This window comes from Octopus bimaculoides, chromosome 9 (genome assembly GCF_046866305.1).
Source record: "Octopus bimaculoides isolate indiv1 chromosome 9, ASM4686630v1, whole genome shotgun sequence".
Classification (NCBI taxonomy): domain Eukaryota; kingdom Metazoa; phylum Mollusca; class Cephalopoda; order Octopoda; family Octopodidae; genus Octopus; species Octopus bimaculoides.
The window spans coordinates 24,802,501-24,828,442 of record NC_142936.1 but is presented as its reverse complement, the minus strand read 5'-3'; the positions used below and the strand labels follow the sequence as shown (position 1 = coordinate 24,828,442).

Here is a 25,942-nt window from a genome sequence, read left to right as displayed (position 1 = left end):
ATGGCCAGAAGGACCATCATATACAGATGTGAGTCACTAAAGAGGAGGAAAATCTTCATTGCGCCACACATCCAAGTAGAACAATATTTGAAAGGCATTTGGACTGATATTGATTTTCTCACATGAGGGAGACAATATGGTTCTGTGCAAGTGAGGTTCCTCACAGAGTTGTTGACCCAAAAACACTCAATGGTCCAGTGCAAATATGAGAATCTTCTTCTCCTTCCCACATGTTTGCACTGGACCATTGAGTATTTTGGGGTCAGCAACTCTGTGAGGAACCTCACTTCCACAGAACCATATTGTCACCCTCGTGTGAGAAAATCAATATCAGTCCAGAGGAATATGGGTCAGTTGCAAGGGCTAAAATCAACACTGACAAATTGGTTGGTTTGTAGTTGGGCTCCTGGAGAGGCAGGACGATGCAATCAGACAGCGGCAGCAGATGCTGGACTGATGGACTAGTTAAAGTGCTTGGGGTCTGGTTTAATCCAAACTTCCAGGTTGATAAGAAACTGGGACAAGGTGGCAAACAGGGTGGCCAGTCTCACCCAGAAATGGACTGGAAGAAAGCTGTCCCTGAAAGATCAGACAGAGTTGGTGAATGCTTACATCACCTCCATTACTATTTATCACCTGACTGTCGTGCCTTGCCCCAGTTATTGCTTGACCACATCCTCTGTTGCCAACATCCTCCGAGTGGCAGATTAGGTATGGCTCCTAATGTGCAGACACGCTCTTAGGTTACGCCACCTGCAATGATTTCTGGATGGTGAGTGTGTGTGGGCTCCACTTGTGAGGCTTGTCTTTCCACCACTTGTCTCCTTGACGGAGCTGCAGTCCTGGGTAAAGAAAAGACCGAGACTGAACACCTGGCACCTAGAATGTCATCAGGCACTCACAACCCTCTATCTGTCAGGCAATGGGATCGGTGGATGTTCTGCTTTAGAAACTTATAGAAGATTTGTGGTGGAGAAGTGCGACGATGTTCTTGGGGAGACTTTGGGTACCAACAAGAACAAACTGGCTAGTCTGTTCCGGAGGACTTTCCGGTCAGGAACTATTATGGCTAGTTTCCAGATGTCCTTGTCCTGGCAGTGCTACTGGTTCGAGATAAACTCTATAGGCACAGATGTGCTGTCAGATGGACTTGTCTGAGGTGCACACAGAGTGACAAAACTGTTCTGCATGCCTTTGTTCACTGTCCAGGCATTGCTGACTTGTGGGGTTATGTTGAACAACTGCTGTCATGTGTGGGACAGATCTGTCTGTTGACCAAGTCCTTAGTGATGATCGCACTGCTGCCCTCCTTCAATCGGGCAGGCAAGGCAGCTTTCCTTTGCCTGGTGGCTGTGGCAAAAGAGATTGTTTGGTGGACAAGGCTGAAAGGCATGAGAACAGATACATTCCTCTTTGGTAGAGCTCTCATTGACTTCAAGTTTCACTTGAAAAGGAAATTGAGAGTGGAGAGGGAAGTGCTGTCCTCAAGTGAGTTTATTGAAAGTTGCAAAAATGATGAGTGAATTGTACCTCTCTATAGCAGATGTTAATTGGCAACAACAAAATAGCACTTCCTTGACTCACTACACTTATTTTATCGGCCTCAAAAGGATGAAAGGAAACGCCAACCCCAGCAGCATTTGAACTCAGAATTTGAAGTTGGAAATGCCACTAAGCATTTTGTCTGGCACGGTAACAATTCAGCTAGCTTGTCACTTGCCACCTTAATGATGTAGTATAATATCAATTTCAAATTTTGACACAAGGCCAGCACTTCAGAGGGTGGGGTTAAGTCAGTTACATTGATCCAAGTGCTCAATTGGTATTTATTTTATTGACCCAGAAAGGATAAAGACAAAGTCAACCTCAGCAGAATTTGGACTCAGAATTTAAAGGCAGACAAAATGTTGCTCATCATTTTGCCCAGCATGCAAACAATTCTACCAGTTTGCTGCCTCATGAAGTAGAATAATATTGTAATCTATTTCTCGACATTGTATTGTTTCAGGTTTTTTATACTCTGTCAATGACCATCCTGCCTGCAGATGTCTTCAGAATCAGAGAGAGTGGCACATTTACAATCCTGGTCTCATTGTTCCTGAATATGTTGTAAAATTCAAATACAACTTAACTGTAAGTTTTTTTTTTTTTTTAATTTTTATTCTCTTTTGGTTTCAGTTGTTGCCAGCGTAATTCTTACAGTTATCTTTGTCATTGCCATTGCCACGTTGTTGACACTCCGTCGCTTACGACATTGAGGGTTCCAGTTGATCCGATCAACAGAACAGCCTGCTCGTGAAATTAACGTGCAAGTGGCTGAGCACTCCACAGACACGTGTACCCTTAGCGTAGTTCTCGAGGATATTCAGCGTGACACAGTGTGACAAGGCTGACCCTTTGAAATACAGGCACAACAGAAACAGGAAGTAAGAGTGAGAGAAAGTTGTGGTGGAAGAGTACAGCAGGGTTCGCCACCATCCCCTGCTGGAGCCTCGTGGAGCTTTAGGTGTTTTCGCTCAATAAACACTCACAACGCCTGGTCTGGGAATTGAAACCGCAATCCTATGACCGCGAGTCCGCTGCCCTAACCACTGGGCCATTGCGCCTCCACTGCCATTGCCACCACCACCACCACCACCACCATAACTATCATCACCATCATTTAACATTTGTTTTTCATGCTGACATGGGTTGAACAGTTTGACAGGAACCAACAAACCAGAGGACTGCACCAAGCTATAATGTCTGCCTTGGCATGGTTTCTGCGACAGATACCCTTTCTCGTGCCAACTGCTTTGCAGAGCATATACACAATTATCATACTCTTCTTGACTACCCTGAGTTTAGTTTTAGCCAGTGAAAGGGCTTCTGTGTGGTAACTTGATGTGGTTGAAATAGCAGCCAAATTCCTTCAGATCACTCACCACCATCTTAAAAAAGGAAGGACACATATGATGATAGTTCATGTATTCAAAGACTGGTGATCACAGCTTTTAAGCATTTCTTCATAGGTTCGCTCACTCAGAGCTAACCTGAGACTAAATACTACTATTACTAATAATAATAATAATGATAAGCATTTCTATTAAAGGAACAAGTAGAAAAACAACAGGACAAGTAACTGGAAAGAGAAGGAATTACATAACCAATTCATGCAACCAACTGAGAATGTTGGGAGTAAAGAACATTAGTTGTGGTTGAGAATTGGAAACCCGAAATGAAAAAGTAAAATACTAATTATTGCTGTTCAGGAACGAGCTATTTGAATGAATTTCATAAAGGCAAGGATGGATAAAACTCAGTCAGAGAGCAAATATAGAATCTGTGGGAAAGAAGATGAAAGCATTGACCTTTTCTCTCTCTCTCTCTCTCTCTCTCTCTCGCTCTCTCTCTCTCTCTCTCTCTCTTCATACACCACAACTGATTTACAGAAGCTGATGATCATGGACCCCACTGCCAAAGCCTGGAAATTAAGGGATTTTCCTTGGAAAAAATACAACAGTGGTTTTCTGCCTTCTACCACTTTAGATAGTTTACTCACCTAATTTTCTACTCTCCCAAGCTTACCCTTAGGACACAGAGCCTGTTTAATCCTTAGGTGGAAGCAAGGATTGATCTATGTGATATCAGGGCATGTCCACACTCTAGTAGGCCTGTGCGGCACATGTCCAGAGGTCAACCATCCTCTAAGTGCTGCATGCATTAGTGTCAGTACCATCTTTTATTTGACCCTAAACTGGGCCCTTGACAGAAACCACCACTCCAGGCAAGAGCAGACCTGGGAGTAGTAGTGACTAGTGGGTAACCCCATGGTCTCCCAAACTCCTGAACTCTTCAGCTGGAGCATCACTTCTAGAAGCAGTTTAATGTCTTACACAGGACAAACATTGACTACAGAAGAATAATATCATAAACTGAAACTGACTTTTATTTCCTGATCCGATAGTAACATGCTTTATTCAATTTGTTTGGTATTTGCAGTTTTCTTCTCCTGGATGGTTGACCCAAGTGCTCATTATTATAAATAAAATTATATTTAATGATTTCACTTTGAGAAAGTAATACTAATAATCAGCTGTTAGGCCTCAATATATTTATGCTTTAAGACAGCAAGCTGGCAGAATCGTTAGCATGCCCAGCAAAATGCTTTGTGGTATTTCATTTGTCTTTACATTCTGAGTTCAAATTCCACCGAGGTCGACTTTGCCTATCATCCTTTTGGAGTCAATAAATTAAGTACCAGTTATATACTGGGGTCAATCTAATTGACTGGCTCCCTCTCCAAAAATTTCAAATCTTGTGCCTAGTGTAGAAAAGAATATATTCATGCTTTAGAGTAATGTATTAAGTATGTACTATCCTTTCTACTATAAGCACAAGGCCTGAATTTGGTGAGGGAGCAGGGGAGGCTAGTTGATTACATCAACTAGTACTTATTGACTCCAAGAGTATGAAAGGCAAAATCGACCTCAGTAGAATTTGAACTCAGATTGTAAACATGGAAGAAATGCCACAAGGCATTTTGTTCAGCATGCTAAAGTTTCTGCCAGCTTACAGACTATATTCACATTGATTTTAAATCTTAGCACAAGGCCTGCCTTTTTGGAGGAGGTGGTAGTCAATTACATTGACCCCAGTACTCAACTGTTACTTATTTTACTGACCCTGAACAGATGAAAGGTAAAGAAATGTGTGTTTATTTCATATAATCAAATTATACATCAACCAGCTATGTTCTAATTTCTATTCTGTTTGTTATGGTTTCAGGATGAAATTATGAACCCATTTTTACAACTAAAGGAACCATATCAGGATGTTAGTGAGGAGGTGGAGAGGAAATTCTTGTCACAGTGGATATCTTTAAACGAGAATACTTATATCCAAGAAATGATAAAGAATCTCACAGAAGAAGTCTATGAAACATACAAGTAAGCATGAATAAGTATGTAAATATCATCATCATCATCATCATCACCATCATTTAATGTCTGTTTTCCATGCTGGCGTGGGTTGGACAGTTTGACTGAAAATTGGTAAGCTGGAGAGCTGCACCAGGTTTCAGTTTGATTTGGCATGGTTTCTACAGCTGGATGCCCTTCCTAATGCCAACCACTCCAAAAGTGTAGTGGGTGCTTTTTACATGCCACCAGCACAGGTGCCAGTTATGAAACACTGGCATCAGCCATGACTACAATCTCACTTGGCTTGATAGGCCATGGGGCCCAAATTTCAAAGAGTGCTTTTTACATGCCACTGGCATGGATACCAGATGTACGACTCTGACATTGGTCACAGCTACAATTTCACTTGGCTTTGTGGGTCAGCCGTTATGACAAAAGAGAACAAGTTTGGCATGTAGTAATAAATCTCAAAGAGTACACCATCCAGTGTTAGTGGTCTGAGTTTCACATAGCCTTCTATAGGCATAAGCGTGGCTGTGCAGTTGAGACATTTGCTTCACAACCATGTAGTTTTGGGTTCAGTTTCTCTGCATAGCACCTTGGGTAAGTGTTACCTGTTATAGCTCAGGCTAACCAAAGCCTTGTGATTTAATTTGGTGGATGGAAACTGAAAGAGGCCCATCATCTCTCTCTCTCTCTCTCTATATATATATATATATATATATATATATATATATATATATATATACCTATCTCTCCCTTTCTATATATATATATCTATGTGTGTGTTTCCGTCTCTGATTTTGTGTGATATATGTAAATGAATTTCACTGTCATACAAGCAGTGTCATTCATTTTCAATACTCTTTAAAAAAAACATACCTAACCATGAAGAAATGTTACCTTGCTTTGGTGCAGGTGAGGGTTGACAATAGCAAAGGTATCTAACTATAGAATATCTGCCTCAATAAACTGCATTAGCTTGAGAGATTTACAAAATAAAAGGCAAGGACAAAATTATCATACTTCTGTTTTTTGAATGAGCAGAAGTTGTGGAGTGGGGCATATTCATTGGTACCATCATTGTGGCTTCACTTCCTCCTGCTACTACAGTAGTGACCCAATTGAATCACAAATAAACAAAGTCATGTGGATGCTTGCAGAAATGTATGTGCTGAATAAAAACATTTAAAGATGAACCTTCTTCTTAACTAATATTATGGTGGTGATTATTTAAATATATTGAACCCCTTTGTTAAAAAAACAGTAATAATAAAAAAAAAAATTGTTCATCCTCAAGTAATCTGAGAAAAAAAATCAGCTTCTAATTTGTGCGCAATAAATGCACGCTGTTGACAAGCATCAACAACAGTGGAGCAGCAGCAGTTGTAGTAGTGATGATAATAATAATAATAATAATAATAATAATAATAATAATAATAATAATAATAATAATAATAATAATAATAATAATGGTTTCAAATTTTGGCACCAAGCCAGCAGTTTTCGAGATGAGGGGAAAGTCAGTTACATTGACTCTAGTACTTGACTACTACTTATTTTCTCAATCCCAAAAGGATGAAAGGCAAAGTCAATTTCAGTAGAATTTGAACTCAGAACATGAAGTCAGAAGAAATGGCTCAGCATTTTGTCCAGTGCTAATGATTCTGCCAGCTCACTTACTACTAATACTAATAATAGTAATCGTCCTTTCTCCTAGAAGCACAAGGCCTGAAATTTTGGGGAGTGGGCTAGTCGATTACATTGACCCCAGTGTTTCACTGTTACTTAATTCATTGGCCCTGACAGAATGAAAGGCAAAGTCAACCCTCGCAGAATTTGAACTCAGAACGTAACAGTGGGTGAAATGCCGCTAAGCATTTTGTCCAGCATGCTAATGGTTCTACCATCTTGCTGCTGCCCAACCCCAGTGCTCAACTGGTAGTTATTTTATTAACCCAGAAAGGATAAAAGACAACGATGACCTTGGCAGAATTTGAATAATAATAATAACAACAACAACATTAACAACATGTTTGAAGAAGTCCATCTCTGTATAAAAGTGACTGGAAGAACACTATCATCATCAACATCATCATATATGTTTTCCATGCTGGTATGGGTTTGATGGTTTAACAAGATCCAACAGATACTAAAGAAGACATCTTGCTCCAGTGTCTGTGTTCTGACATGATTTCTATGGCTGAATACCCCTCCTAATTTTATCTCCTTTTCAGAGTGTACCCTGTATACATTAGAGGTTGCCTTGTTATCGGCAAGACTATGAGCTCTGTCAAACTCTGCATTGTCTCAGCTCAATTAAATTTACCAACCACTTGTAGAGTGTACTGGGTACTATTTTGTGGCGCCAGCACTTGCGGGATCACCTTGTAGCTCAAAAGGTGAAAGAGAATTCCTATAGTGTTCTGAGAGTATGGTGGTGGTAAGAATAACAGCAGTGTTGAGTTACATTAAGAAATGGAGGAAACAGGGGAGAAGGGAATGGGAAGAGTATTGTGAAAGAGAGGAGAGACAAAATGGTAATGGTGATGGGGTAGGTTGAGTGGTTGGACCAAGTGATGGGATAGGCTGGTCTGCTTGTCATCCCTGCAAGGTTTGGAGGGTTCATCAGATACAATGTCAGTTCTTATTTGGAGTAACACAGGGAGGAGACACAAGATGAGAAGGAAACAAATCCTCAAGGAAATATCCCAAAATGCATGATGACAGAAAAATCAAAGTGGGAGAGTGGTTAAGTTAGAGGGGGCTTTATTACTCCACACTTGCCATTATTTAACATGTATAAAAGTAATTAGGGTTCACTGAGGTGGTCTAATAAGATTTAGAATATGTTGGAGGCAGTCCCCTATATCTGCTAAAGATCTGATTCCCTCCCCGCTCCAACCATCATTGCATTACCTATTTCTAGTTTTAAATGTGATTCTAGTTCATCTACTTAATATGAAAAAAAATATTGTCTTTATTTTTTTTTATCTTTGTTTTTATATCTTTTTCCTTTGTTCAATTGTCTTAAGCATCATTCAATGCTTACATCATTTCAGTATGTGCATATTTAAAAGTCCAAATTCTCTCTCAAGCCAGTATGCTCATTAAGTCAGTACTTACCTTGGTTTTCATAGTGTTTAAGCAGCTCCTCCATGAATAGGGCACCTATCTGTTGTAAGATTAAACCCTACTCCCAGCCATTACTGTTATTCATTTTCAGCTAAGTGAATTAAAGCAACATGAAATTAAAAGTCTTGCTCAAGAACACAATATGCCACCCTGTTAGAGAATTGAACCCACAGCCTAATGATCATGAGCCCAACATGCAAACTACTCCATGCACTTTCACAGGTGTGTGTGTGTGTGTGTATGTGTGATGGGTATATTGTCTTGCTTGAATTAAGACTATTGTGTTTGCCAAGTAGCAGTACTTAAACCCTGATATTTTAAGCAATCATGTTTCAGGTGTATTCATATGATTGCATGATATGAATGGAAATTCCCACACAGTTTCCTGCTCAAATATGATCATAAATGTAGACACACAAGACAAATAGCACAGAGGTTCGATAGAAGACAGATGTACGTAGATGTTACCCATAGGATTTTTGGTCAGCCACACCACTTGACCCCAGGTTACAAAGAATCGCTTTGTCTACCACAAGCACAAAACATTCTCACTTTTTGCTCAGCATAAAGATATGTTAATCTCACTTACCAGCATACATTCTCACCTCTAGCCAAATAAACATACAGAAAAATGGTATTCAGCATAACAGCTTTCAGCAATTAACTTTTGTAATGTTGTTAAGTAAATAAATGTGATTCATTGGCAACTAACTATTGAGACTTGATTTTATATGGGGAAATTGCACTTAACCTAAACAAATATACAAATATCTACACACTTAACCAAGCTGTGACCACATTCAATGTTTCAATGATTATTTCTACAATATATTGTTTCTTACCTCTATTCTCTTGAAACAGTAAAAGCTACACTGATGGCAACATTGAATCCAGCTTGCTATCTGACCAAAATTTATCTTCCACAATCACTCACCTCAACCTGAGTCGTCAGAACCTCAATAAACTTAATATTGCAAAGCTTCTTCCTTCGTTGGTTAAACTTGAAGCCAGTTTTAACAACTTCACCAGCCTTGATTTGGTTTATCCAGTGAGTAACATAAACAGTTGTTTTTTTTTTATTTTGTCTTATACTCCTGCAATTGTTCTACTATTATTTACTAGTGTGTGTGTGGTGGAGGCGCAATGGCCCAGTGGTTAGGGCAGCGGACTCGCGGTCGTAGGATCACGGTTTCGATTCCCAGACCGAGTGTTGTGAGTGTTTATTGAGCGAAAACACCTTAAGTTACACATGGCTCCGGCAGGGGATGGTGGTGAACACTGCTGTACTCTTTCACCACAACTTTCTCTCACTCTTACTTCCTGTTTCTGTTGTACCTGTATTTCAAAGGGCCAGCTTTGTCACTCTGTGTCACGCTGAATATCCCCGAGAACTACGTTAAGGGTACACGTGCCTGTGGAGTGCTCAGCCACTTGCACGTTAATTTCACAAGCAGGCTACTCCTTTGATCGGATCAACTGGAACCCTCATCATCGTAACCGTTGGAGTGCCAACCAGTGTGTATGTGTGTGTGTGTGTGTATCCATGTCCCGTCACCACATGATGATTGTGAATGAACATCACCATCACACAAAGGTTTGTCTGTGTCCAATCTTCTGTGAAAAACATGTTAAACCTTGGGGGAATATTACCTTTCTTGGAAACAGATGAGGGTTGGTGATAGGAAGAGCATCCAGCTGTAAAAAATTTGCCTCAAAGAATTCCATCTGACCCATGCAAGCATGGATAAGTGGACATTAAAATGTTGATGATGATCATTCTATGAACAATCTCAAGTAATAAAGATTTTTCAATTTTACATATATGAGACCCTAATCTACATTACGTTTATAAGACACTCATTCAATATATTACATATATGAAGCCTCTACCCTTATTACATTTTTGAGACCCCTACCCTTTACTGTATATAGGAAACCTCTGCCCTATATTACATATGTGAGACTCTTCCCTATATTATTTACATGGGACTTTTACTTGTTATTTTCTTTATAAGTTAATCATTGCCCATGACCTTTCAAGACACTTCCACACTAGGGCAATTGATGCAGCTAATATCAAACCTGAACAACTGCAGGTCAATGCCTGTAGTAAGAATATACATGTGAGAGTAACTGAGAGTGTATAAATACTTGCAATGGAGTGAACAGTATCATGGTATTATTGTTATCTGCAATACAGTGTTATCTGCAATACGGTTGTGGAGGTGCAATGGCCCAGTGGTTAGGGCAGCGGACTCGTGGTCATAGGATCACAGTTTCGATTCCCAGACCGGGCATTGTGAGTGTTTATTGAGCGAAAACACCGAAAGCTCCACGAGGCTCCGGCAGGGGATGGTGGCGAACCCTGCTGTACTCTTTCACCACAACTTTATCTCACTCTTACTTCCTGTTTCTGTTGTGCCTGTAATTTAAAGGGTCAGCCTTGTCACACTGTGTCAGGCTGAATATCCCTGAGAACTACGTTAAGGGTACACGTGTCTGTGGAGTGCTCAGCCACTTGCATGTTAATTTCACGAGCAGGCTGTTCCGTTGATCGGATCAGCTGGAACCCTCGACGTCGTAAGCGACGGAGTGCCAACAACAACAACAACAGGAATACGGTAAAGCTTTACTCATATATTTACCATTGAAATCTGTTTCAGTCTTTGGAATATGTAGATGTCAGTTTCAATAAGATCTCAACTCTGGAAGGACTGAAGTTAAGTATATTGTCTATTAATATATATATTAAGTATACTGTCTATTAAAATAGTAAAATAGATGCTAACATAGTTGATGTAGTAAAACAAGAAATTTTATTTAAAATTAACAATTAATGATGAGAACATGTTATTATCTAAATGAATAATTCATGTCGTATATTATTTGTCAGATTATATTTGGTTTAACATCACCACCATCATCACTAATATATGTATGTATGTATGTATGTATGTATGTATGTATACATGTAGGTATGTATGTATACATGTATGTATGTATGTATGTATGTACGCACATACGTATGTACAAATAAATGAATGAATGGTATATAAGCACAGACATGGTTGTGTGGTAAGAAGTTTGCTTCCCAACCATGTGGTTCTGGGTTCACTCCCACTGTGTGGCACCTTGGGCAAGTGTCTTCTACTATAGCTTCAGGCTGACCAAAGCCTTGTGAATGGATATGAACTGAAAGAAGCCTGTCATGTGTGTGTGTGTGTAATATTTAGCAGATGTGTGACTGAAGGCCAAGTGTTTCATGCATAAGCAGTTAACTAGTTTAATAAGTGCTAACACACAAAACTCTCAGCCCTTGAGTTACTCTGTTGCTTCAACTAAATATCAATTAAAAAAATGTGTCGCATGGCTCATTAGTTAGAGCATTGGGCTCACAATCATGAGGTAGTAAGTTCAATACCCGGACTGGGAATATCCTATTTGATACTTACCAACCATAGGCTGGAACCACAGGTTTATCCAACCTTACTTGGTACATATCTTTTTAATTACCTGATACTATCTGAATCCTTATTTCACTATATATATATATATATATATATATATATATATATATATATATATATATGTATATATACATATATGTATATGTATATACAGAGGTTGGACAAAATAATGGAAACATCTTAAAATTTAAAACAAATTTATTTTAATATGGGGTAGGACTGCCTTTGGCAGTAATTACATCTTGAATTCTATGAGGTATGGAATCATACAAACTTTGAATTGTTTTCAAAGGAATTTTTGCCCATTCTTCAGCTAAAACAGTCTCCAGTTCTTGTAGTGATGATGGTGGAGGATATCAACTCCTTACTTGTTTTTCTAAAATGCACTATAAATGTTCAATAATACTGAGATCTAGGGACTGTGGTGGCCAGATAAGATGTTCAACTTCACTAGAATATTCCTCGTGCCATTCAGTTACAACTTTAGCTGTGTGAATTGGTGAATTATCATTCTGAAAGATTGCGATTTCATCCGGAAACAGTTCCACAACCATGGGATGAATTTGATCAGATAAAATACTTAAATAGTCTTCACTATTAATTCTGCCACAAAGGGAAACCACTGGGCAGGTAGATTTCCAAGATATGCCCCCCCCCCTCCGATCATCACAGATCCTTTTCCATGTTTAACAGTTGGAAGAAGGCAGTCAGGGTCAAATGTTTCTTTTGGCTGGTGGTCAGAAATAAGGTAAAGGATGACTCATCTGAGAAAATAACATTCTTCCACAGCTTTAGGGACCAATTCTGTAGGTTTTTACTCCACTCTAAACACTTTGCAACGTTTGTCTTGAAAGTAGTGGTTTTCTGATTGCAGCCCTCCCGTGAAATCTGGCTTTGTGAAGCTCCCGGCAAACAGTTTTGTGGAAACTGGGTTCCCGAGGTGGTCATTAGGCTCTGCAGAAATTTTGGGAGTTGTACTTTTGTGACCCTTTCTAACAATTCGCATAAGAGTCCGACAGTCCCTATCTGAAAGTTTGGGTTTTCTTCCGGAGTTTTGTTTCGACAAGGAAGTTTTTCCCTCTTTCTCAAAGCTGTCATTACTTTCTAGACAGTACTTCTTGATACACCAAACATTTCAGCTGTTTTCATTATGTTAGTGCCTGCCATACGAGCACCAACAATTTGACCTCTTTGGAAGTCCGATAGATCTGTGATTTTAATGAATTTTAATTACCTTTTTCTGATGATATCTGAAAAGAAACAGCAATTTTAGCAAAACATATTAAGCAACACTGATAATAAATCAAAAAACATAAAAATAAACAAGCTTTTGACGGTTTTATAAATATTTCAAAATTATGATGCTAAGTGTTTCCATTATTTTGTCCAACCCCTGTATATATATATAGATAGATAGATAGATAGACAGACAGACAGACAGATACACACGTACAAACATGCACACACACACATTATATATATATTTGTATATATGCTTACTCTGACAAATATGACAAATATCATCTGTCTTTCAGAATCTACCAAATTTGGAATATTTTGATTTAAGCTGGAATTGCCTGATAGATTTCAGTTATTCTCTCAATGTTCTGAAGCAGAATGCCATTAATCTCCACAAACTGAATGTCTCTTACAACCATTGGCATGAGGTATATATGAAATATAATTCTTCATTTTTTTAAAATTACATTATCTATGCACCACATCCATCCCTCCTGTCACCCATAACCAACCAACAAAACAAATATGAAGGTGCGACTGTTTGTACAATGTTTGTTTGTTTGATTGAGTGGGAGTGGCGCACCAGGCTGATAATTGGAAGGCATGGAGGTCAGTGTGTGATGCTGGAGTAGAGCGTTTTGAAACTGAATGCAGACTAGATAACATGTTAAGTCCTTGATTTACACTTTAGCATTTAACCTTTACATCAACCCCCTGCAGCTGTTGTTCAGGGTCATTTTCAGTGCCCCCAATGCCACAGGATCTGCCTATCTCATATCGGTCCTGTCAGCCATGTCTTCTCCCATGAGAAGCAATGTGCTGGAGGCAGAGGAGGAGGAGGAATGTCTTGAATCAATGCTGTCGTCACCTTTGATGGGTTGTCATAAACAAGTGGTGCTGTGGGTGGTGGTTTTGTGCTCGATATTGAGAGGTTAAAAATCCTGATTGAGGGATAGGAACCAGTGTCTTGCTATAGAGGAAATAAACGGCTACTCTAGGTGAAAGGGAAAGAAGGTAGTAGTGATGAGGTGTCAGGACTTATCATCAAGGTACGGAAGGTGAATATAAGGGAGTATAGGAGCAGAGGAGTAGGTAGGGTGAGTGTGTCGGTTCATGAGAATGCAAAAGTTGAATGACAGATGATTAAAGATGGAACAGAGGTGATTGCTGTGACAGATGATTAAAGATGGAACAGAGGTGATTGCAGTGATTTATAATCATGGGTGGAGATATGGTCAGTAGTGAATATCAATTTAGTAATATACACATGCATGCACACACACATGCAACATACATACACACACACACATGCGCACACACATGCACACACAAACACAAACACAAACTCAAACACACACACACAGACATAAACACACACACATGCACATACTATCACACTAAAAGGAATCCCATACATGTACGTGAGCCATACAGGGCCAACATATTCAGTTTTATTCCTTTCTAAACCATCTCATGATTCCTTTACCATCATTTCAGCCCTCTGATTTACGTATTCAGCTACTTTTCTACCTGAAAAATCTCGAAGCTATCAACGGCATAGAAGTAAGCAATGATGAGAGACAGCGTGTGACGGCTCTTACCAAACGCTACCAGACACGATTGGCTCTGCTAAAGCGCCGGTCTCGCCTGGATATCAGGACTCCAAGAATATTGAGTCTGCACAATAAAGCCCAAGTCTTAGTGGAGTCCAGCAAATGTGTGTTTCAAACCATGGATATCACTGAGGAACAAATGTTTTTAAAGGTTGTCAATGAAACTCACTTGTAACGCACTTACTATTTGTCTGTCTATCTCTGTCTCTCTCTCTCTCACTCTTTCTCCCTCCTTTCTTTCTCTCTTCTACCCCTCCCCCATCCCTGCATCTCTTATTCTCACTCTCTTTGACTCTCTTCTTCCCTCTCCACATTCCTTTGCTTCTCTTCCTTTCTTTCCTTTCTGCTTTTCCATTACTTCCATGCAGTTTCCTTTTCACTTGCTCTCTTTCAATTCCTATCTGCTTCACTCTCCTCTTCTCCCTCTCTCTCTCCCTCTCTCTCTCTCTCTATATATATATATATATATATAAGAATTTAAGGAATGGAGAAAACGCATGTTATAATTGCATACTTTATTCCTACATATGTTTCAAAGGATTACAACCTGTGTGATCCATAGGGATCTTTGATATTAAAATTGTAACCTTCTCATCAGGGAAAGCATGGGAATCATCTTAAACGTAAGACATTATGACCGATTCGGTCATAATGTCTTACGTTTAAGATGATTCCCATGCTTTCCCTGATGAGAAGGTTACAACTTTAATATCAAAGATCCCTATGGATCACACAGGTTGTAATCCTTTGAAACATATGTAGGAATAAAGTATGCAATTATAACATGCGTTTTCTCCATTCCTTAAATTCTTAAATATACTCAAATACCCAAAATTTCAAGGAGTTCCTGCCTTAAAAACAGGAACTAAACCACAGTTATTTTGTGTTCTTTGCTACATTGGTTTCTATTAACCCATTTATTCTATCAGAAGAATTTTTATTCATTAAGATAGAAGAAATACACATAATTATATATATATATATATATATATATATATATATATATATATATATATATATATATATAATTCACTTCTCTTTTTCTCCCTGTCTCTCATTGTGTTTCCTCTCTGTTTCTCCTTTTCCATATTTTCACCTCTTTCCCTTGCCTCTTTCTGTCCCATTCCTCATTTCTTCCTCTTTCTCTCTTCACCCACCCCCCTCTTTCTCCCGTTCTCTCCTTACCCTTCTCTTCTTCTTCCTCCTCTCTTCTTTGTCTCCATCACCTTTTCTCTTATGCTCTATTTCCTCTCTCTCTCTCTCTCTTACCCTCCAGATCACCTCCCTCTGCCTTGATCACTGCTACCTGCAGGACTTATCTATTGTTGGCAAACTACTCTTACTGAGGTGGCTGTCTTTGGATGGAAATCAACTAACCACTTTGCAGGTAGGTAGCACAACTCTCCTCTTTTCAGAGACCATAATACTACTACTACTACCACCACCACCACCACAACCACTACTACTACTACTAGCATCACCACTACCACCACATCTACCACCATCATCATTGCCACTAATACTACCGCTGCTACTACTACTACTACTACTACTACTAACAGCACCATTACTACCACCACCACTACTACCACTACCACTACTGGGCTCACAATTGTAGGGTTGTGAATTCGATTCTTAGACTAGATAACATGTTAAGTCCTTGATTAACATTTTAGCATTTAACTTTTAAGCATTCAGATTACTCTGTCAAATGTAATGTTTATTTATTCGCATTGTTTTCAATTAATCATGCATTATCTTGTGGCTTCACGATTTCGATGATGTGATTACTTATTTTTAGAATAACAGGTGTAGGATGTTGGATCAGGCCCATTTGAACATGAAACAGGCAGAATATTGTGGCTGGATGTAGCCAGTTTAAATACTTTAGGATTAAACCTGCTATATTTGGCCAAAATATACTACCTGTTTTATGTTCAAATTGGTGAGAGCCAACCTCTCACACCTGTGCTACAATGTCTGTCTAAAAATAACCAATGAGGTCGTCAAAATCTCAAAGCTACAAGATAAGGCATGATTATTTCAAAACAATGTGAATAAATAACCATTAAATTTGACAAAATAATCTGTAAGTGAAAGGGTTAACACTTCATTGCAGGTTGTTGCAGTACAGTTAGCTAAACAATGAGTTCTGGAAGTAGCTGGAAGTGGGTTTAGTTTTGTGATGGAATGGTGTCCTGTTCAGTGGAGTTGGTCTTGTACTCTGAGATCCTTAAATGCCATGGAAATTGGGATAAACTCTTGCCAATGAATCTGTAAAATCAAGACAGATTTATCCACTGTTTACTCCCATGAATTACATCTATCAGTAGCACAAGTTCACATCTAAGAAGTGGAGGCTGTTAGGAGATAAGATCCATGTTTACTGACCTAATGCAGAGACAACATCCAAATATGAACGACTGACCTGCAGGTACCATGTCTATTTGACCATTTGTAGCTTCTTTTATACAGGACCCTAACCAAAACACCATAACTCATCTCACACGCAACATACAAATGTATTTTATGAATGCTATCATCTGCAATTTTCTAAGGATTAGAGGAGAGATTAATATATTTGAAATCATTATCAACATCATTGTTTAAGGTCCTTTAAATGCTTCTGATCAAAACATCATTACTCATCACATATCATCTGTAATTTTCTAGGAGAGATGATGATGATGATCATCATCATCATCATTTAATGTTTCCTTTTCCATACTGGCAAAAATATTAATTTTTGATTTTTACTGGCGGGATTCTTTTATTTTAATTTTAGAATCTGAAACAGTGCCTTTGTCTTGAAGAAATCTCAGCTGCCAACAACTGCATCAATCAGCTTGGAGATATTTCACAGTTGGTAAAATTACAGAAGCTGCATCTATCACACAACTATTTAGACAAACTAAATGCAAGTTGCCTAACAAATTTGGCCAAACTGTCCTATCTATCATTAGAAAATAACCTGTTTACTAGTCTGGAAAATTTCAACAAACTTACTAATCTGCAACATCTGTATTTGACCAACAACAAAATAGCTAATCCCAGAGAAATCATCAGTGTTAAGGTAAAAAAAAAAAAAAATTTTCCCGTTTTTAAAATAAAATTTAACACTGGACAACTTATTTTCAAATTTAAAACTAAATATAAACTGATTGGTTGTTGCAGTGACAAATGGTGCGTTCTACTGTAGCTTCAGATTGGAGAGTGTGTGTGTGTGTGTGGATGCATACATATATACATATACATATACATACATATATATATATATATATATATATATATATATATATATATATATATATATATATATATATATATATATATATATATGTATGTATATGTATATATATACACCATCCATCTTGCATACATGCTTGGGTAAGACAGTTGACAGGAGCCAGCCAGGTAGACGACTACCAAAGCTACTGTGTCTGTTTTGGCATGGTTTTTATGGCTGGATGCCCTTCCTAACACCAACCACCCTGCAGAGTGGACTGTGTGCTTTTTACGTGGCACCAGTACAGGCGAGGTCAGTTTTGGCATGATTTTTACTGCTGGATGCCCTTCCAAATGCCAACCACTTTGCAGTGTGGACTGGATGCGTTTTACATGGCACCAACACCAACAGGATCACCAAGTAACTTGCAAGACAAGGAATTATGAGAAGGGGAGGAGGTCTTGTGTCAGATGATGAAAGATTAGAGTGTGACAGAGAAACAGAGAAACAGAAACAGGTGTCTTGCTATGGAGGAGGTACATGGTTACCCAACCAGAGAGAGGAAAGAGAGAGAGGGGAGAGTAATACAAGAAAGAGGACAGAAACAGGTGTGCTAATGTAAAGGAGATACTTGGTTATCTAGCTAGAGGGGAAAAGCAAGAGGAAAGAGAAAGTGATCAAGAATGGGGGCAGAAATAGGTGTGCTACTGTAGTGGAGATACATGGCTACCCAGCTAGAAGAGCAAGGAAAAGAGAGAGAGTGGGAAACAGAAAAAGTGCAAGAGAGAGATGGTGGTGAAGTGTCAGGGTATGCTCACAAGTAACAGGGATCAGAGCATAGATGGAATGGTAGAGTAAGGAAGAGAGAGATAAATGGTGGCAACTGCCAGGGAATACCCTCATGGTATGGAGGTCATAATATATGTAGCCAGGTATTGCCAAGAAGGCACATGCAGGGAGTGAGGATCGCAGTGACTGGCGTAAACCTGGGTATAAAGATGGGGTGGGAGGAAACAGCAATACAGTGAGCAGGGCAGGAAAGGACAGTGGGGACAATCATAGTGTATGAAGAGGAAATGCGAGGAAGAGAAGGATGCAGTTTAGAAGAGGAGATGTAGTTTGGTTTCTTGAGGTAGGGTGTGGGTGAAAGGTTTATTGTTGCTTGTAGGTGGGACACAACACTTCTGGCATTCAGTTTCACTGACATGTGCAGTTCTTCTCTAGAACCTCACATTGCCAGACATCTCAGTCCACTGTCATTTCCTCCATGAACCCTAACATCCTGAGATCTGTCCTCACCACTTCATCCCATGATTTCCTGGGTCTCCCTCTTCCACAGGTACCATCCACTTTCAGTGACAGGCACTTCTGTACAGTATACAGCTGTCTTTACTCATACACATCATATGCATCCGTATGTGTAGACAGACAGACAGACAGAGAGATTGACAGACAGACAGACAGACAGACAGACAGACCAAGTTAAGTGAAATCATAGTCATGGCCAGTACCGGTGACATGTAAAAGACACCCAGTACACCTTGTGGAGTGGTTGGCATTAGGAAGAGCACAGGCAAGGTCAGTTTTGGCATGGTTTTTACACCTGGATGCCCTTCCAAATGCCAACCTCTTTATAGTGTGGACTGGGTGCATTTTTACATGTTACCAACACTGGCAAGGTCACCAAGTAACTTGCAAGACAAAGATCCTTTGAGAGAGGAGGGGACATTGGAGAAGGTTATCTTATGTCAGATGATGAAAGGTTAGAGTGTGACAGAGAGACAGAAACAGGTGTCTTGCTGTAGAGGAGATACATGGTTACCCAGTCAGAAGAGGAGAGAGAGAGAGAGAGAGAGAGGGAGAGAGGGGTTTCCTACCACTTCTTGACAACTGGTTTTGATGTGCTTAAGTGTCTATAACTTAGCAGTTCAGCAAAGAGACCGACTGAATAAGTATCAGGCTTTAAAAAACAACAAGTACTAGAGTCAATTCATTTGACTAAAAGTTCTTGAAAGTGATACTCCAGCATGGCCACAGTTTAACGCCTGAAACAAATAAAAGTTAAAAGAAAGCTAAAAGATGATCCATTTCCTTGCCAAAGTCCATCAAGATAAAGGCAATGCTATTGCAGTTGTTTCTTCAGTTATTATTTGCAAATTTGCAATCACATGATGAGAATTAAAGGCTCTTGCACTTGGCCAGATATCCCCACCAAGTTATCCCATTACTATGTATAATTCTAATACAGTAGCTGTTAGCTCTGTATATGTAGTTAGTGTTTTTTATTATATTTGTGACTGTCACGATCTTAAAAGTGGCCTTACTGGTTGGATTCTCTTTCTCTTCCTTCCACCAACCACTTTATGATATGGATTGGGGGTTTTATCATGCTTCCAGCATTAGAGAGATTGTCTGAGACAGGACTAAAATCTCCCCTCTACACTAAGTCAATTTTTATTCCAAGTTACTGATCACCTAGATGGGATTACTTTCATTGTGGCTTTTGGAGTCCTCGTGCAGTTTTTAATTGACTGCAGACTTCCTTCAAATTTGAGGCCTTGTATGAATGTTGGAAATCATTTTTATTAGAGTGGTGGACAGCAGAATTGGAAACAAAATTCCTGTAAGTATCTGACTACATTGCTTTACATTGTGAGTTCAAATTCCACCAGAGTTGACTTTAAGGGGTCAGCTAAACAAGCACCAGTAATGTACTGTTGTTAATATAATTGACTATATCCTTCTCTAAAAATGTGTGTGTTATTGTCTCTCTATTAAAAATCATCATTACTGTTATTGTGTATCATCAAAAATTACATTTTTTAAAAATTAAGTATATCATCATCATCATCATCATCATCATCATCATTTAATGTCTGTTGTTCATGCTGGCATGGGTTGGACGGTTTGACTGGGCTGACACGATGGAAGGCTGCACCCGACTCCAGTCTGATTTGGCATGGTTTTCTACAACTGGATGCCCTTCCTAACGCACCAACCACTCCAAGAGTGTAATGGGTTCTTTTACACGACACACGTGCCACTGACACAGCTGTTAATTTGCATGACACCAGTATCTGCTATGACTGCGATTTTGCTCAGTTTGATGGGTCTTCTTCTCAAGCATGACATAATGCCAATGGTCTTGATCTTTGCCTCCGTGAGACCCAGCACTTGAAAGGAACTCAGCCACTTTGCCTCTGTGTGGCCCAACATTCAAAATATGTTCTACACATGCCACCAGCATGGGTGCACTTGACAGGTCCTCTCAAGCACAGCACATTGCCAAAGATCTCAGTCACGAGTCATTGCCTCTGTGAGGCTCAAAGTTCAAAGATCATGTTTCACCACCTCGTCCCATGTCTACCTCTACCACAGGTTCCCTCCACAGTTAGAGATTGGCACTTCTTTACACAGCTGTCCACATCCATATGCATCACATGACCATACCAGTGCAGTCATCTCTCTTGCACACCACATCTGATTCCTCTTATACCTAACTTTTCTCTCTAGATGCTTACACTCTGTCAAACATGCACACTGACATTGCACATCCAGGGAAGCATACAAGCTTAATTTCTTTCAAGCCTACACATGTCCTCGGCTGTCATAGCCCATGTTTCACTGCCATGCAGCATAGCTGTTCACACACAGGCATCAAACAATCTGTCTTTTACTCTAAGAGAGATGCCCTTTGTTGCTAGCAAGGGTAGGAGCTCTCTGAACTTTACCCAGCTTAATCTTATTCTCACAGCTAAGATAGGCTGGGCAAAGTTCAGAGCATCTCCATTCAAAACTATATTATACTAAACTTACAAAAACACTATATTTACAAAAAGGCTTTGACAGTAGAAAATTTTGAGGCAAGTTTTTTTTATAGCCAGATGCACTTCCTATCATTAACTCTTACATGTTTTTTGAGTAAAGGATTTGTATTCCAAAGTAAATTGAAAGCACAGAATTAGTGGATGACTTGTTGACAGAAATTGTCAACAAATTCCACTGATTGGAATCCAACCATGAGTAATGACATCACTATTTGTAACTGAGTTGCAAACAGTGATGTCCCTCCCCATCTGTGCCTGCAGTTGGGCATAGTTTTGTAAACATTCACACAATCGTGCATGCACAAACATGGGCTTCTTTCAGTTTCCATTCACCAAATTCTTTCACAAGGCATTGGTCAGCCAATGCCATTGTAGAAGACTCTTGCTGACAATGTCATGCAATAGAGTGAATCCAAAGCAACATAATCTAGAAACAAACTTCTTAACCATAGAGCTATCCTGAAAGATTTATTTGTAATCAACATTACTCTAGAAGCTTTTTTATCACAATATTCATATCAAACTAAGTTCCATAAAGACTTTTTTTTGTTTCCCGTTGTTATTTATCAGTATATCAAGGATATTTTTATTTCTCGTCCTAGCTTTAAACAAAATACAGTTCAAACCTCTTAGTCCTACTTACTGTCATTTTAATTCTCTCACTTCACACACTGTTTGCTTGTCCACCATTAAGAGCAGTATGAAAAACAACCTCATCCATTTACTCACTTTCATTTTACTTTTACTGTCACTCATCAACTCTCTGTTTATCATTTGACAGTCATCTCCTTCCATCCTTTCCATTTCATTTCCATGAGAGCAAATAAATACACTTTGTTAATTATTATATGTGAATTATCACTGTTATTATTTACTATTCTTTAGAACTTGAAGAACTTAACTATTGCTCATTTCTCTGGAAATCCAATGATTGAGGAACATGAGGATTACCGTTTCTATGTTATTTTCCATTTACGAGGATTGCATCTCTTAGATGACATCCCTGTGGTAAGTTTCATTCATTTGTTTCAGTATATGTATATATATATATATATATATATATATACACACACACACACACATATATATACACACATATATATATATATACATATATATATATATATATATATATATATATATATATATACACACACACACACACACACATATATATATATATACACACACACACATATATATATATACATTTACATATATACATATATATATTTATATATGCATATATACATACATATATAGGTATAAGATATACACACATATACTTATTTGTGTGTGTGTGTGTCTGTGTGCACGTGTGCGCACGTATGTATATGTGTGTAAGCCATCTAAGAATCCATAGGTCAGGAAAATATGCACTTTTATATCTGTCAATAGAGTGGATATATTAATTGCAGTGTACAGTATTATATATCCATTATAGCCAGTCTTACCAATCGGTTTCACATCAAGGGTTCAACGTCGTGTTAAGTAACAGTCTGATTATGTAACTCTATACTCTTCAGAGATGGCAATTATGGAATGAAATACGGTGACTGTTTTCTATTGTTGGAGGTGAACAGACACATCTGGTTTGTGCTTGCTGTGAAAAAGACTGATGAAACGAACTAAGCAAGGGTTGTTACATCTGTTGGTATCAAAAACACCATCTCTGGAGGTGTTGCAAGTTGGCAAGTGTTTGCTGGAAGAGTTTATTGGAAGTGTGTGTATCTTTAAGGTAACTCTTGTAAAAATGGGATATTTGTAGTGGTATAGCCTTTGTGGGGTGTGGGGTGGAGGATATCCAAAAACCTGCATACACATCTGTGTTTGTTAGTGTGCTTTCTTTCTTTTATGTTTTGGGTAAATTCTTGAGGTGTGCTGATGTATGCATGCAGTATGTGTAGGGGCTCATATTGAGGATGGTGGAAAATAGCCTATTGGTTGGATGTCCACCATGTTAAGGTGGTTGTATTTGTTTGTGCATTTGTGTATGTTCTGGTCAAACTCTTCACCTGACCCCCAGGTATTGATGGAAGGAGGGCCAAAGCTAGGGTACTGGGGATTATAGTCATGATGGGGCATGCAGGTATGGTAGGATGTACTTCCTTTCATGTGGGCAAGGAATAAAAATGTCACTTCTGTTGTTCTGCTGTTCAGGTAGATACCTGGGTGCTGAAACCTCTTCAATATTACTCTTTTCTCAGTCAGGCATAATCTGCACCTCCTGCTGTTATTAAAGTATGCTTTACATTTCTCTAGAATCCTCCACTTTATGCTGTTCTTGACAATGCATTCTTTCAATGATCATACGTGCTTGGCCAGGATTGTTGCATTACATCTCTCCGGAATGTTGAAGGAGGAATTGTGGTTGTTATAGCCAGTTCTGAAGGGGCCTTCAGTTGCTCTCATATACTTTCACACACTTGGTTGCCCATCTGAGTCTGTTACTTTTACCTCTGTCTCATATGTTGTTAGCGTACATGAGCATCCTATCTCTGTCTCAGGTGTGGGCCTACCTACAAAAGTCTTTTTTACATGGGTGCACAGCTAAAGGAAACTCTCTGGGTGTGCCTATTATTTTACTGAACCTATTTATACAAGGAAACTGTTTATCTACTGAGGAAAATCTTACCTGCTCAGGTTTTAACACTTAAAAAGAAGGGCAGTGTAACCCACAACACTTTCTGATAGCATTTTATCTTGGAGGGATTAGAGTCTGGTGTATAATTAATTCTTTCTTTGAAACTGCTGGCAGCCAGAGCCTCATTATAGTATGGGACAGCAGCATCAAAAATCCCTTTGCTTGAAGACAGGTTAGAGACTTCTGCTGACACCCTTTACCAGGTTCTTGAAAACTATAGCTGGATTATAGGAACCTGTGTTAATACATGATAGCTTTTCATTTGACTTCCTAAAGGGTTTATAGGCACCAGACTCCAAGTCCAGGGTCATATCAAGGAAATCCACCATTTTCAGGTTGGTTTCTATCATGACCTTCACTCCAAGGAAATTCATGGTGTTGGTGAGGTCTTTTCTAAGCTTATTCAGTGTGTGGTCATTTGCCCCTCCTGATATTGCCAGTACATCATCCCTGTAGAAGGAAGGGAACTACTTTTTGAGTAAATCTAGGATGAAGAAACCAATGAGGTCACACCCATTAGCACTGTCAAAAGTGCTCACTGTTATGTCAAAGGAGCCTTCTGGTTCAGTTCGTTTGGCCCAGGCCAACCCCTTACTGAGGAGTATGGTTCTTCTGGTGTACATGATAATGTGTATGTCCTCATCACTAACTTCAGTATAGGACCTAGCAAAATCTAATGCCTTAAAAAGGAGCTTCCGCAACATAGATGGGTAAAAGCCCACTATATCGAATTGGTTAAACCTAGCTCTACCCTTTCACAATTGGTTTTAAACCATGTTATGACCTCATTGGTGTTATGCCATAGGGTGAGGCCAGAACACTGTTATTGATCTTCCTGATGAGCTGTTTGTTTCCCTGTCCAATCTCAAACTTCGCAGAGTTCATCAGCCTGTACTTGGGGTTAGAGACAAAGTTTGGTTTATGGTCCTTGATCATAATAAGGGCTTCTTTCTTTGTTAATGTCTCTACCCTATCCTCTATACCTAGTTTAACCACAATATCTTTGGCCTCATAGAAAATGCCATCGTAAGCTTGAAGGGCTGCCCTCCTGTACGTTTGTGTGATGTTGCTGTTAAGTAGCTGTGCATATGTATCATTACTTATTCTGTACAGATTTTTAGTTTTATCAGAGAAGAGAAGAGTCATATCAGAACATCTCAGTCAACAGATGTCTGCTCTAAGTTTACAATTGAAAGCATTAAAGGGCTTATGGAATTTCAGGTGTGGTATAATGTTCAAAAAGTCATTCTCGAAGGCCACCAGTTCTTTGATCAATCATGCACAAATGCACTCACAAACACACATGCCTTAACATGGTGGATATCTACCCAAGATACCATTTTCCATCATCCCCAATATAAGCTCCCACACATATTGTACCCCTACATACACACCACATGCATACATAAACACTCCAAGAATTTAACCAAAACATAAAAGAAAGAAAACATACTAACGAACATAGATGTGTACGCAGGTTCCTGGATATCCACCCCACCAGTAGGAAGCAGCCAGGCCATCTAAAACAATTTTAAGAAGATCAGTAAGATAAAACATCAGACAATGGAGTTGCTGAAAAACGTAAAACTGCCATTATCATTCCATGTTAATAAACACACACACACACACATGTATAGACATATACATTTGTTTACTGTTATACATAATTATACACTAAACATATACTTACATCTGTATATATACATATATGGCACATCTGCATACACTTACATATATATATATATATTAAAAGTAATTAAGTTTATGTCTGTCATATAGTGACCAATGGTTTTGCATCCACAAAGGCCTCAGCCTCACAGACATTGTGTCAGGCTCTAAAGTTGAAGACAAATGGAATTCTTTACCTCTGAGTGTACGAATGGTTACAGT

General features: G+C 39.0%; 1 protein-coding gene across 1 annotated transcript in view; it reads left to right on the top strand.

The window, feature by feature from the left end:
* The window catches only part of LOC106884215 (leucine-rich repeat-containing protein 9), a 122,072-nt gene that overhangs the window by 60,039 nt on the left and 36,091 nt on the right, over positions 1 to 25,942 (top strand). Inside the window, exons 16-24 of the mRNA XM_014935467.3 lie at positions 2,009 to 2,133; positions 4,768 to 4,928; positions 8,898 to 9,084; positions 10,700 to 10,756; positions 13,039 to 13,170; positions 14,240 to 14,506; positions 15,632 to 15,742; positions 17,141 to 17,428; positions 22,294 to 22,416. Of these exons, the coding sequence (XP_014790953.1) occupies positions 2,009 to 2,133; positions 4,768 to 4,928; positions 8,898 to 9,084; positions 10,700 to 10,756; positions 13,039 to 13,170; positions 14,240 to 14,506; positions 15,632 to 15,742; positions 17,141 to 17,428; positions 22,294 to 22,416 (1,451 nt within the window). The remainder of the gene's footprint in view (positions 1 to 2,008; positions 2,134 to 4,767; positions 4,929 to 8,897; positions 9,085 to 10,699; positions 10,757 to 13,038; positions 13,171 to 14,239; positions 14,507 to 15,631; positions 15,743 to 17,140; positions 17,429 to 22,293; positions 22,417 to 25,942) is intronic.